The sequence below is a fragment of the Salvelinus fontinalis genome, chromosome 1 (genome assembly GCF_029448725.1).
Source record: "Salvelinus fontinalis isolate EN_2023a chromosome 1, ASM2944872v1, whole genome shotgun sequence".
In the NCBI taxonomy this organism is placed as follows: domain Eukaryota; kingdom Metazoa; phylum Chordata; class Actinopteri; order Salmoniformes; family Salmonidae; genus Salvelinus; species Salvelinus fontinalis.
In genome coordinates, this window is record NC_074665.1 from 34,578,263 (window position 1) to 34,592,333 (window position 14,071).

The 14,071-nt window shown below is 41.4% G+C and overlaps 1 protein-coding gene across 1 annotated transcript in view; it reads right to left on the reverse strand.

Moving 5' to 3' along the window:
* Positions 1 to 6,738: 6,738 nt before the first annotated feature.
* Positions 6,739 to 14,071, reverse strand: part of LOC129856770 (myopalladin-like) — a 33,866-nt gene continuing 26,533 nt past the window's right edge. Inside the window, 10 exon segments of the mRNA XM_055924515.1 lie at positions 6,739 to 6,926; positions 7,091 to 7,224; positions 7,467 to 7,626; positions 7,913 to 8,126; positions 8,208 to 8,321; positions 8,648 to 8,869; positions 11,001 to 11,081; positions 11,705 to 11,852; positions 12,090 to 12,292; positions 12,294 to 13,329. Coding sequence (XP_055780490.1) covers positions 6,748 to 6,926; positions 7,091 to 7,224; positions 7,467 to 7,626; positions 7,913 to 8,126; positions 8,208 to 8,321; positions 8,648 to 8,869; positions 11,001 to 11,081; positions 11,705 to 11,852; positions 12,090 to 12,292; positions 12,294 to 13,329 — 2,491 coding nt within the window. The 3' untranslated portion in view covers positions 6,739 to 6,747.

Sequence of the window (14,071 nt, forward strand, 5' to 3'; positions counted from 1 at the left end):
TACACTAAGTTGACAGTGCCTTTAAACAGCTTGGAAAATTCCAGAAAATTATGTAATGGCTTTAGAAGCTTGAGATAGGCTAATTGACATCATTTGAGTCAATTGGAGGTGTACCTGTGAATGTATTTCAAGGCCTACCTTCAAACTCAGTGCCTCTTTGCTTGACATCATGAGAAAATCAAAAGAAATCAGTCAAGACCTCAGAATATAATTTTTTTATACCTCCACACATTGGTTCATCCTTGGGAGCAATTTCCAAATGCCTGAAGGTACCACGTTCATCTGTACAAACAATAGTACGCAAGTATAAACACCATGGAACCACGCAGCCGTCATATCGCTCAGGAAGGAGTCTCGTTCTATCTCCTAGAGATGCACGTACTGTGGTGCGAAAAGTGCAAATCAATCTCAGAACAACAGCAAAGGACCTTGTGAAGTAGCTGGAGGAAACAGGTACAAAAGTATCTATATCCAAAGTAAAACGAGTCTTATTTCAACATAACCTGAAAGGCTGCTCAGCAAGGAAGAAGCCACTGCTCCAAAACCGCCATAAAAAAGCTAGACTACGGTTTGCAGCTGCACATGGGGACAAAGGTTGTAATTTTTGGAGAAATGTCCTCTGGTCTGATTAAACAAAAATAGAACTGTTTGGCCATAATGACATCATTATGTTTGGAGGAAAAAGGGAGAGGTTTGCAAGCCGAAGAACACCATCCCATCCGTGAAGCACGGGACTGGCAGCATCATGTTGTGGGGGTGCTTTGCTGCAGGAGGGACTGGTGCACTTCACAAAATATATGGCATTATGAGGCAGGAAAATTATGTGGATATATTGAAGCAATGTCTCAAGACATCAGTCAGGAAGTTAAAGCTTGGTTGCAAATGAGTCTTCCAAATGGACAATGACCCCAAGCATACTTCCAAAGTTGTGGCAAAATGGCTTAAGGACAACAAAGTCAAGGTATTGGAGAGGCCATCACAAAGCCCTGACCTCAATCCTATAGAAAAGTTGTGGGCAGAACTAGAAAAAGCATATGCGAGCAAGGAGGCCTACAAACCTGACTTCAGTTCCACCAGCTCTGTCATGAGGAATGGGCCAAAATTCTCCCAACTTATTGTGGGAAGCTTGTGGAAGGCTACCCAAAACGTTTGACCCAAGTTAAACAATTTAAAGGCAATGCTACCAAATACTAATTGAGTGTATGTAAACTTCTGACCCACTGGGAATGTGATGAAAGAATTAAAAGCTGAAATAAATCATTCTACTATTATTGACATTTCACATTCTTAAAATAAAGTGGTGATCCTAACTGACCTAAGACAGGGAATTTTTTACTAGGATTAAATGTCATGAATTGAAAAAAATAAAAAAAATAAAATGAGTTTAAATGTATTTGGCTGAGGTATATGTAAACTTCCAATTTGTGTACACACACACACACACTGAAGAAAAATATAAACGCAACATGTAAAGTGTTGGTCCCATGTTTCATGAGCTGAAATAAAAGATCCTATAAATTTTTTAGACGCACCAACATTTTTGCACAAATTTGTTTACCTCCCTGTTAGTGAGCATTTCTCCATTGGCAAGAAAATACATCCACCTGACAGGTGTGGCATATTAAGAAGCTGACACCAAAATCATTACACAAGTGCACCTTGTGTTGCGGACAATAAAAGACCACTCTAAAGTGTGCAGTTTTGTCACACAATAAAACGCAACAGATGTCTCAAGTTGAGGGAGTGTGCAATTGGCATGCTGACTGCAGGAATGTCCACCAGAGCTGTTACCAGAGAAATTAATGTTAATTTCTCTACCATAAGCCTCCTCTGTCATTTTTGATAATTTGGCAGTATGTCCAACCGGCCTCACAACCTCAGACCACGTGTAACCACGCCAGTCCACGACCTCCACATCCTGCTTCTTCACCTGTGGTCTCAGACCAGCCAACCAGACAGCTTATGAATCTGTGGGTTTGCACAACTGAAGAATTTCTGCACAAACTGTCAGAAACCATCTCAGGGAAGCTCATCTGTGTGCTCGTTATCCTCACCAGGGTCTTGACCTGACTGCATTTTGGCATCGTAATTGACTTCAGTGGGCAAATGCTCACCATTGATGTCCACTGGCACGCTTGAGAAGTGTGCTCATCACGGATTAATCCCGGTTTCAACTGAAGCAGGTAGATGCCAGACAGCGTGTATGGCATTGTGGGCGAGCGGTTTGCTGATGTCAACGTTCTGAACAGAGTGCCCCATGGTTGCGGTGAGGTTATGGTATGGGTAGGCATAAGCTACGGACAACGAAAACAATTGCATTTTATCGATGGCAATTTGAATTCACAGATATACGAAGTACATTCATTGTTTTGCTATTCATCCACCGCCATCACCTCATGTTTCAGCATGATAGTGTACGGCCCCACGTCGCAAGGATCTGTACACAATTTCTGGAAGTTGAAAATGTCCCAGTTCTTCCGCATAATCACCAGACATGTCACCCATTCAGTATGTTTGCTCTGGACTAACATGTTTGACAGGGTGTTCCAGTTCCCGTCAATATCCAGCAACTTTGCACAGCCATTGAAGTGGAGTGGAACAACATTCAACAGGACACAGTCAACAGCCTGATCAACTCTATGCCAAGGAGATGTGTTGCGCTGCATGAGGCAAATGATGGTCACACCAAATACTGACTGGTTTTCTGATCCACGCCCCTACTTTTTTGTAAGTTATCTGTGACCAACAGATGCATATTTGTATTCCCAGTCATGTGAAATCCATAGATTAGGGCCTAATGAATTGATATCAATTGACTGATTTCCTTATATGAACTGTAACTAAGTAAAATCTGTTGCATTCATTTTTTTGTTCAGTGTAAGTGTATACCATTTCGGCTTTCTTTTACTTCTTTGATTTACATTTAATGCTGGATTATTCATAAACATCAAATCATATATATTTGATATACACTACCGTTCAAAAGTTTGGGGTAACTTAGAAATGTCCTTGTTTTTGATAGAAAAGCAGATTTTTGTCCATTAAAATAACATTAAATTGATCAGAAATACAGTGTAGACATTGTTAATGTTGTAAAGGACTATTGTAGCTGGAAACGGCAGATTTTTTATAAGTATCTACATAGGCGTACAGAGGCCGCAAAACCCAAGTCTCAACGTCAACAGTGAAGAGGCGACTCCGGGATGCTGGCCTTCTAGGCAGAGTTGCAAAGAAAAAGCGATATCTCAGACTGGCCAATAAAAATAAAAGATTAAGATGGGCAAAAGAACACAGACACTGGACAGAGGAACTCTGCCTAGAAGGCCAGCATCCCAGAGTCGCCTCTTCACTGTTGACGTTGAGACTGGTGTTTTGCGGGTACTATTTAATGAAGCTGCCAGTTGAGAACTTGTGAGGCGTCTGTTTCTCAAACTAGACACTAATGTACTTTTCCTCTTGCTCAGTTGTGTACCGGGGCCTCCCACTCCTCTTTCTATTCTGGTTAGAGCCCGTTAGCGCTGTTCTGTGAAAAGAGTAGTATGTAGCGTTGTACGAGATCTTCAGTTTCTTGGCAATTTCTCACATGGAATAGCCTTCCTTTCTCAGAACAAGAACAGACTGACGGGTTTCAGAAGAAAGATCTTCGTTTCTGGCCATTTTGAACATGTAATCGAACCCACAAATGCTGATGCGCCAGTAACTCAATTAGTCTAAAGGCGGCCAGTTGAATTGCTTCTTTAATCAGAACAACTGTTTTTAGATGTGCTAACATAATTACAAATGGGTTTTCTAATGATCAATTAGCCATTTAAAATAAATGATAAACTATGGATTAGCTAACAATGTGCCATTGGAATACAGGAGTGATGGTTGCTGATAATGGGCCTCTGTACACCTACGTAGATATTCCATTAAAAATCACCCGTTTCCAGCTACAATAGTCATTTACAACATTAAGAATGTCTATACTGTATTTCTGATCAATTTGATGTTATTTTAATGGACCAAAAATGTGCTTTTCTTTTCTTTTTTTAACAAGGACATTTCTAAGTGACCCCAAACTTTTGAACGGTAGTGTACATATTAAAATAAACTTTATTTGACACATATACAGTCTATGTAAAAAATCATACAACCACCACATACAGAAAACAGTACATTTCCTAAAGATATAGAACAGGTTGTAATGTATGATGAAAGTAAACTATCCCAATAATTGATTTGTAGTGAGTCTCTGGCACCCTAGCTAAATCTAGCATATGCCGACTTCGCCCAAGTGAGTGCTACATGCTTTTTGGGAAGTATCTACCCACGGAGTCTGCAGAGAAGCTGGGGCTGGCAAGGGCTGGCCTGATGATCCGGACCTGTCTAAAGCCTTGTTCGCACTGCAGGCCTTAATGCTTAAATCAGTTTAGTTTTTTCAAATCCGTGACCAAATCGGATGTGTGTATGTTCAGACAGCAGTTATTTGCTGGCTACGCTAGTTGTCATAGTAACGACAAGTGTGCGCACAGTGGTGTAGGCTGATTGGCGTGGTGCTTGCTATCACTCAGAAGTTATGTAGCAAGCTAAGGTGACAACAATTCCTGCCAAGGACGTTTCCCAGTTGCTTTGCATTTTCAAAATCATGGTGTAAAAACACTTAAAGCCTCAAAGGATAAGAATATCTAACTTTCAAAACTAGTCCTTTTTGGCTAGCTACAGCGGTCAACTAGCTAGCTGTTTAGCATTCTAGCGCATTCACATTTTTTGTTGTAGTAAACAATTAACAAGCTAACTTACTTAGCTACCACATGTTCTAGTCAAACTGTCAAGAGTAGCAAGCAACAACATATGCAAAAATAACAGTCGAGAAAGCAAATAAATCCAGACAAGTCGCAGCTACTAAATTTATACACAATTCAAAAGCTCTAAGATGCAATTTGGAGAACAGCAAAAACAAGCAAAATTTACGAGCCATTATCACATTGTTGCTGTAGCTTCATTCACTTCAGTCAATAGGGGACTTGACATTCTACAAACAAGTCATACAATAATTTGATGCTATGTACTAGCTCAACACCGGGATTAAAACTCTAGTTCTACACCTGCATTGCTTGCTGTTTGGGGTTTTAGGCTGGGTTTCTGTACAGCATTTCGAGATATTAGCTGATGTACGAAGGGCTATATAAAATAAACTTGATTTGATTTAGCTTCATGTCAAATCAAACAGCAGTTACCTTGCCAAAACCATCTTTAATGTTTTGAGAAAAAGTTGCGCTGTTTTCTGCAGCTATGTCGAATCGATGAGCTCTCAAACAGCCACCTCCCACTCCCATGCGTCAACATGGTCCTAAAGTAAGCTCCAAAATTACTTTCATTGGAATGATTTTAGTAGCCTATTTTAAATTGTTGGTGTTAAACTAAAAGCGGAGGTGCATAAAGATAGTGGACCTCATGCACTTACCACAAATGCCTCATTTGCTAAGTTTGATGTATAGAATATTGTTCTCCTTTACCCTTTTTTTGTGTCGTCATACACTCAATATAAATGATCCAAATTCTAGCTCTAAGACACCGGCAATTTGAATAAACAAAAAAGTTGTGGTGATTTATTGGCGAGTTGAACCATCCCCGCTCGCCGTAGTTTTAAAAACCTTCAGGTCATGAGAGGAGCGGAGGAGAGTGCTGAGGGTGGAGAGTGAAGGCTCTTGATTGACTTTCAGGACACTGTTGTAGGCTTGGCCATGTAGATCTGTCCAGCCCAATAACTACATGTACTTTTGTTTGTAAGCGTCTGAGCTCATCTGTATAACGAAAAGCGCTATATAAAATAAAACAATTATTATTCTTATTCTCAATAATAATAATAAATAATTTGGTGGGTGCTTATATGTATCCTATTTAACACATGTACAAGTGTGTACTAATATGCATGTGTGAATTGGAAATGTGTTTTTTGTACATCTCAACTCTCCCTGAGACACCCTCAGAGAGTGGGGTCACGGCCAGCGTCTGCCATTATCCCCTTGTTGCTGGAGCAATTAGGGTTAAGTGCCTTGCTCAAGGGCACATTGCAGATATTTCACCTTGTTGGCTTGAGGATTCGAACTAGCAACATTTTAGCTACTGGCCCAATGCTCTAACCGTTAGTCTACCTGCCGCCATATCAATCTAACTAATCAAAAATAAATACAATTATAAATCTGATCTATTGGAAGATTATAGTTGACTCGGTGGCTCGTGAACTAAGACTTGGCGAGTGTGTCTGTTTTTTGTGAATCAAATCAAATGATACAATTCAATAGGAATGGCGGACAAGCAAACACAGCATTAGGTTGACAGTTTAAAATCAAACCGTTTTTGTCATTCCAACTTTAATGTATCACTTCAAATGTATCACACAAACCAGATGAAACAAACTGCTCAGATTATAGTCCTGCTCTTCCATCTCTTAATCCTACTGGCCACCACAGATTAGATTGACTAGTAGATTAGTCCATTTCAATGGAGATTCTCTATTTGGGCATGTTTTATAGTCCAGTACTTGGCTGAATCTGTGTCTGGGAAACCGGCCCTACGAGACTCCAGAGAAGAGTAGTTTGTGGGTTCAAAGGACCAGTGGTGATTAGGTTGTTGGTGGAGTAGGTTGGCAAAATTCCATAAACTTTCAACTAGAATTTCTGAAAAACCTGTGCATTATGGGGATGTTTACAGACTTTTACAACCCTGTGGCAGAGTGTGTCTACTTCTTACACAGCTAGCTCCTCACAGCTCCTCGCTCTCCAACTGTGCCTCCATAGGGGAGCTGGAGAAGAGGATGGGGCTGTTGTCCATCGTGGGAAAGGCAGACTTAATGTCTAGGCCTTGGCCGGTCAGTGCTGCATAGCGACTGCCTTACCGCGGAGCCTTCTTCATAGGCAGAGGGGCATGTTGATGCCACTGGGCTGCAAAGAACAGAGATGGCTCTGGGTATTGTAGTCCATGCATTTGATATATTGATATACTTAAAACACAATCATTAGCAACTATTGAGTCATTCAAAACTATCACAATAAACACTGTGACAGGTAAGAGAAAGCTGTTAAAAGTTGTATGAAATTTAATTTACCATAGATGTCTAGTCTCGCTGTGCATGAAACAATTCCTGCGTCATTCTTTGCTTATACGGTGTACCAGCCAGGATCCTCTTTCCTGGTTGGCTGAATCAGGAGGCAAACATATCCAGTGGCATCCTGGTTTAAGCTAGAATCAAAAAACATCTCTTCACTTAAATGATCACACTAAACTAAATGTATTTATTAACTGTGTTCTAATTAAATGTTTTTGGTGAATAACACGCATTAATTTTCTAATCTAATCTGGCTGAATTGGAATGTACTCTACACATGGGTTTTGTGTGTTACCTCTTGTCTACATGACTTTGAATATAAGTGGGCAGTCAACTTTCTGGTTGGAGGGTGAGAGGTTAGTTCGGGAATATTAACCTGACTCTGGCCTTGGTGTGAGGAATGGTGTCATTGTCTTTCTTCCAGTAGATAACAGGTGGAGGCATGCCCAGTACCCTGCACTCCAGTCGGACGGGGGTGTCCACTGCGATGCCTGTGTTCTGGAGCTTCTCCACAAACTGGGGAGTTTCTTTTTCATCTCTTTTTCTGAATGGGAAAATAATAGTTATTCTCTGTCATGTACAATTACTATAATACTTCTTAATTGTCATGGCATACGTCACTATACCAACAAATTTACGTTTTTGTCATTACTTATTCAAAACCTAGCACTGATTACCTACATTATATAATTGTTACATTTTATACTAACTTTCAATAATAAGTCATCATAAATGCTTATAAATATGTATTAATAATGGATCACTAATTTGTTACCGAGATGTACACTATTTGGGTTTCATGAAAATATTTGTTTTGAGAACTCTTACCCACAACTCTTAACTCTAGACCGAAGGAGCTCTGTCCTGCTTTGTTGCTGGCAATGCAAGTGTATGTCCCGGCGTCGTCCTGTTTTAGAGGGTCTATGACAAGGGAATGGATTCCATTCTCCCTCACCAGCATCCGGTGGGAGACGTTTGGGTAGATGGGCCTCCCCTTGATCAGCCACATCAGCTCTGGATTTGGAAGGCCACTAACCTGGAAAACAGAGAAACACATAGATAGACATCTCACAAGAAGTGCTATCTTCAAAGGCTACCCTGACTGATATCTACCATCATCGTCGTTATTGGTGACCTCTATGTGTAGGGCACAGGTTCCGTCCCCCTCTCTTATCTTCTTATGATGATAATTGTTTCTCAAGATATGCTTGCCATCCTTAAACCAGTAAACCTGAAATGGGTTGAAGACAGAGGAAGATTTCTAACAAATGTTGAGTACATGTCCACTCACTGTATGGTGAACATACAGATGAACTGCCATATCAAAGTCCAGATTCCGGACAACCCCGAATATAATACAAAAGAGAGAGCCAATCAAGCAGAGCCCTCTGTCCTTCCTCCCTGGCATTGGCAGAAAATCCTGACAGGATCACATACACATACTAAAAATCTTTGTTATCACTACACTATAAGGTAATTTGGATGAAAACCTCTGCTAAAAAAAAACATTCTGGGTGACATTAAAATATTTTAAAAAACACAAATGTGCTGTCTCACCTTAGGTACGGGGATCCCCACCACTTTACAGGAGAACGTCATAGGCACACCCTCCATGGCCCTGAAGTTCTTCAGTTTTTTGTCAAACATGGGAGCGATGCACTTCCCTGTTGGGATCTCATCGTGTTGTACCTCGTCATCTGACTCCTCGACTGGCGTGCGCTCCAGACGGAACTCTATCTCACTCATCAGCCTCTGCTCAAAGTTGGACACTTTGTACTCCTAAAATAAATAAAGACCGCTGTATAAAAATAATTGCAGTAGTCATGTAACGGCGTTCCTCTCTCTCTTCATAAGAAGAGGAGGTGTAGTGATCGAGCCAAGGCGCAGCGGGTTGTGAAAACATGAGTTTTATTTAGACTAAACGAAACAAACTATACTTGAATAAACTAACAAAATAACAAAACGAAAATAGACAGACTAGTACGACGAACTGACATAACACACGCAGAACGAACGAACAAGTACTTACTACAAAAACGCACGAACAAACCGAAACAATCCCGTATGGTGTAACATCGACACAGACACAGGAGACAATCACCCACAAACAAACAGTGAGAACACCCTACCTAAATATGACTCTTAATTAGAGGAGAACGCAAAACACCTGCCTCTAATTAAGAGCCATACCAGGCAACCAAAACCAACATAGAAACAGATAACATAGACTGCCCACCCAAAACACATGCCCTGACCTAAACAATATACAAAAACAACATAAAACAGGTCAGGACCATTACAAGTCATGCCAATAGCGTAAGTCATTAAAGTGCTTTCCTTGCTTAGGTTAAATTTAAGCAAAACTAAAAAGAGCATCACTGTTATAATAAATATCTAGGTATCATATCATGCGACAATATATAATGTAAATAATTATAATAAACAGATTAAAATCAAGATGCTGCAAATAATAATACTATGGCAGGAATAAAAATAGTATGACATTTGATTTAATGGCAGAGACCCCTGCATGTAGTGAAGGAAACATATTTACTAATTGAAATATTGTATCAAATACTTTACCGAGATGGAATGGGGATACATTTCAGAAACAGTTTTGGAGAGTGTTTACAGTACTTGAGTAGATTTACAGAGGAGTCAGACCCAGAGCACCATTTCACAATGGTGATATTGTGTTAAAGGCATGGTGGGAGTCAATCCAATTCCAATTTTCCTAATTGAGATGCAATGAAGAACATTGGAATCAAATCAAAGTTTATTGGTCGCATACACATATTTGCAGACGTTATCGCAAACGCTTGTGTTTCTAGCTCCAACAGTGCAGTAATAATACCTAGCAATACACAACAAAATGGACAAAAAAAATGTAAATTAAGAAATATCAGAACGAGCAATGTCAGTCCGAAATATATAAATATACAGTGCATTCGGAAAGAATTCAGACCCCTTCCCTTATCCCAAATGTTTTTGTTACGTTACAGGCTTATTCTAAAATGGATTAAATATGTTTTTCCTCGTCCATCTATGTGCGATCGCGTATAGCCTACATGATAACAATATTATGGACTAAAGTACGAGATTATTGTTATTTGTTAAACGGCAGCCAAGCATCAATGATCACGTCACCAGAATAAGACGCTCGATACTTATTGGAAAGGAGCATCAAGCTCATCACCTCGCACTTTCACCACTAATACAATGGAATTATTGTATTATTATTTTATTTTTTTCTGTGCGGGGGTCTTGGGGAACTGTGGCGGGAATCTTGGAGGGCTGATGGGAGATCTGTCGACGTGTGCTTGAGCACTGGTTGCTTCTGTGTGTCGCTCTGGATGGGAGGCTGTTAGATCACTAATGTGATGTAGTTGTTGAGCGGCTTCACTGCAAGTATATTGTATGTTCTAAATATTCAATAATTAGAAAAATTGGAATAGTCCCTATTCCTCTCGTACCTCTCGAACAGTCCCTAATCCTCTCGTACGAAAAAAGATTGCAGTCAGAGTGCAGTATAACTGCAGTTAGAGTGAAATATAACTGCAGTATGCTGCAATTACTATGCCCAAAATAACCGTTTTTTTTACTACAGTAATTTTGCAGTGTAACTGCAGTTAGTATGCAGTACACTGCAGTTATTCTGCAATTTCTGCATCCAAAATACCACAGTCAATTGCAGTTACTGCAGTTTCAAAACTGCAATCTTTTTTTGTAAGGGTTACAAAAAACATTCAACCCCATTATGCAATTACTGAAGTACTATGAATGAACATGTTAATACAATGTCGTTACTGGCGTCAATACAGTGTTTCTGCATAGGCATAAGAGCAACTTAATGTAAAGTGTTACTGAATGTTCTGAGCAAAGCAATGCTTGGGAGAGATGTTCGCTGTACCTCGTCATAGTTAAAGACAGTGGCGGGAATGTTTGGTCCGAGGTGTCTGCTCGCTGTTTTCCCCTCATAAGTAGTTGGCTTCTATGAGAGGATAGGGATGAATGATGAACACCAACATAAATGCACACACACTAATGAACAAAACACACACACCCATGGACACACACAGACATCACTACCGCTAATGTGTGAGTAATGTGTGATTAAAATGATATGCATGGTGTTATATGGAACACATACAGTATATGATGGATGAATATGGAAAATGAATGATTGGAAAAGGATTGCTCGCTGATGATCTGCTGATCTCTCAGTTTAGATGAATGCATGTTCTCACTGCTTCCAGATTGTTTCACATTGTCACTTGACCCCATTTCCAATGTTAAAGGAGAACAAAATGGAATTATAATAAGAATAGCAAATTGGAAGCAAGTGAGAATGCACCATGCAGTCTCCCACTTTTTATTCTTTTGAAATGTTTGAAGAACATGGTATTCAAACAGGTGTTGGGTTGAAAAGAATTTGTAGAAGAAGAATGCTTTATTTATTTGAGATCCCTCTGTTCATTTGTTGGTTCCACTCCAAGCCATATTATTATTGCATAACTCATTCATTTAGTTACATATTTAGTCATTCACCCAATCTATAATGGAAGGTATGTGCCTCACGGCATAACAGTACAATTGAAGGGATATATCCTATACCTGTTGTACATGACCACGCATTAAATCTTCATTGAACCTAAGCCTTTTCTCAATATCGTGGAGGAGCGTTTGTTGGCTGCTACGAATGTCATCATCTAAAATAGGACGAGTGCTTGTAGGCAACTTCTTCCGTATGCCTTGAGATGGCCTGTGGATCAAAACAAATTAATTTGCAAAAATGTATTTTTACAATATATAAAACTGAAACACGATGAATTGAATGGTGAAGAGGTTCAAAGTTCCTGGGGTTTTCCAAAATCCGGGTCGGAGGATTCAGAGTTGAAGGATTCCGCCCCTGCTTATTCCCTTCCCTCTAGTAATCCTCCAATCAGGATTTTTTTCTAAACTGGGAACTTTCTGGAATTCAGGAATCATAGGGTCTTACCCATGAGCACTCCTGGGCAGGCCCATAGAGTTGGTGGCTTGTGTGGTGTGTAGAGAGGGCAGGACAGAGCTGAAGAAGGCCACATGGTTCTGGATGGGGCTGGAGGTACTGGAGGTCGGGGACGCTGCCTGCGGGAACGACTGCTGTGGCAGGGCGAACACAGAGTTTAGGTAGGCAGCAGGAAACAGGGTCGGGGAGGTGGGGGGAGGACATGAAGGAAAGGGGGCTGGTGGGTAAGACTCTGGGTTGCGGAGAGAACTGGTTGGGATTGTAGGAGTTGAGCTCGGCAGCCAGCTTGTGGAGCAACGGAACAGGGGACTCTGTAGGAGAGGGACTCCTAAATGGAGAGAGGGCAGTCTGGGCAGTGATGAACTCCTTTGGCCTAGCATGGTTGAAGCTCTGTGACGTAGGAGCCAGGTTGAGGAGGGAGGCGTGGGTTGTTCTGAGCAGGGGAGAGGGGGAGGTGTTCTGCATGGTTGTGGGGGCCTTGATGAAAGCTGCAGGGATGGAGCTGAGAGACGCTGTGGGGGCTGTATTCAGATGAGGTGTGGGAGGTGTGCTAAACTTGGGTACGTGAATGGCTTTAGGCAGGGATGAGTGGGCTAAATTCAGCTGGGAAGAATGGGTGGTGTTTTGCTGGGTCATATAGGGTGGGGATGCAGGGCTGGTGTACAGGTGTGGTGCAGGAACAGTTCTCAGCAGAGAGGCAGTTGGAGGGGAGCTCATACAAGAAGGAGCTGTCTTCAGTTGAGGAAGGGACGGCAGGGTACCCATAACGGGTGCAGGAGGGGCTGTGTTCAGCAGTAGCGTTGCAGAGGTAGTGTTCTTTGGGGGTGCAGGGCTTGTGTTTAGCAGGGGTGAAGCAGTAGAATAGGAATGGGTATTGTATGGGTTCAGTAGTGGTGCAGAGGCAATGTTTAGCAGGTGGGCAGGGGGACTAGTGTTTAGCTGGGGTGTAGGGGTAGTGTTCAATCTTGTCACAGGGGCGGAGTTGAGAAAGGGTGTTGAGGCTTTGGTCAGTATGGGTGCGGCGTGGGTGGTCTGCAGGAGCATGGGGGTAGATGAATGGGGCAGGTTTGACTGAGGCTGGGCTTGGGTCTGTGCCTGGGACTCGTGGTGTGTCTGGGCTGGCCAGGCAGATGCCTCCGATTGGCTCTTGGTGGATCCGGTTGGCTCAGTCTCAGTCTGCTGCTGCTCCATAAGCACCTGGTTGTGCAGAAGCTGCAGCTGGACAGGGTCTCTGAGAAAACAGAGTGTAAGGGCTGTCTCTCTCCTCATCCTCGGACGAGGAGAGGAGAGAAGGATCCTCAGACCAAAATGCAGCATTCGGGAAATAAGCCATCTTTTTATTTAACACGACGATGGCAACACGAAACAAAACACTTTCAAATATACAAAACAAGAAAACGACGTTGACGAAACCTGAACATAAACTTACATAACTAAACGTAAACTCACGGACAGGAAACAGACGACATCAAAATAAACGAACAGCCAAACAGTCCCGTATGGTACATACATTCGACGACACAGGAGACAATCACCCACAAACAAACAGTGAGAACACCCTACCTAAATATGACTCTTAATTAGAGGAGAACGCAAAACACCTGCCTCTAATTAAGAGCCATACCAGGCAACCAAAACCAACATAGAAACAGATAACATAGACTGCCCACCCAAAACACATGCCCTGACCTAAACACATACAAAAACAACATAAAACAGGTCAGGACCGTTACACAGAGATGGAATATGTTGAAAACTTTATATAATAAAACTAGCCTGGGCCCAGATCTGTTTATGTGGTCTTGCCAATTCATAAATCCTTGTCACGCCAAACCATAGGAGTTGGCAAGACAGTATAAACAGATCTGAGACCAGGCTATAATTAAACCATATGTTTGTCTTAATGTGTTCCTCACCCGAATAACTACAAATACTCGAGACACAGTTCCGTAAAAAGTAATGAGCACAATGTG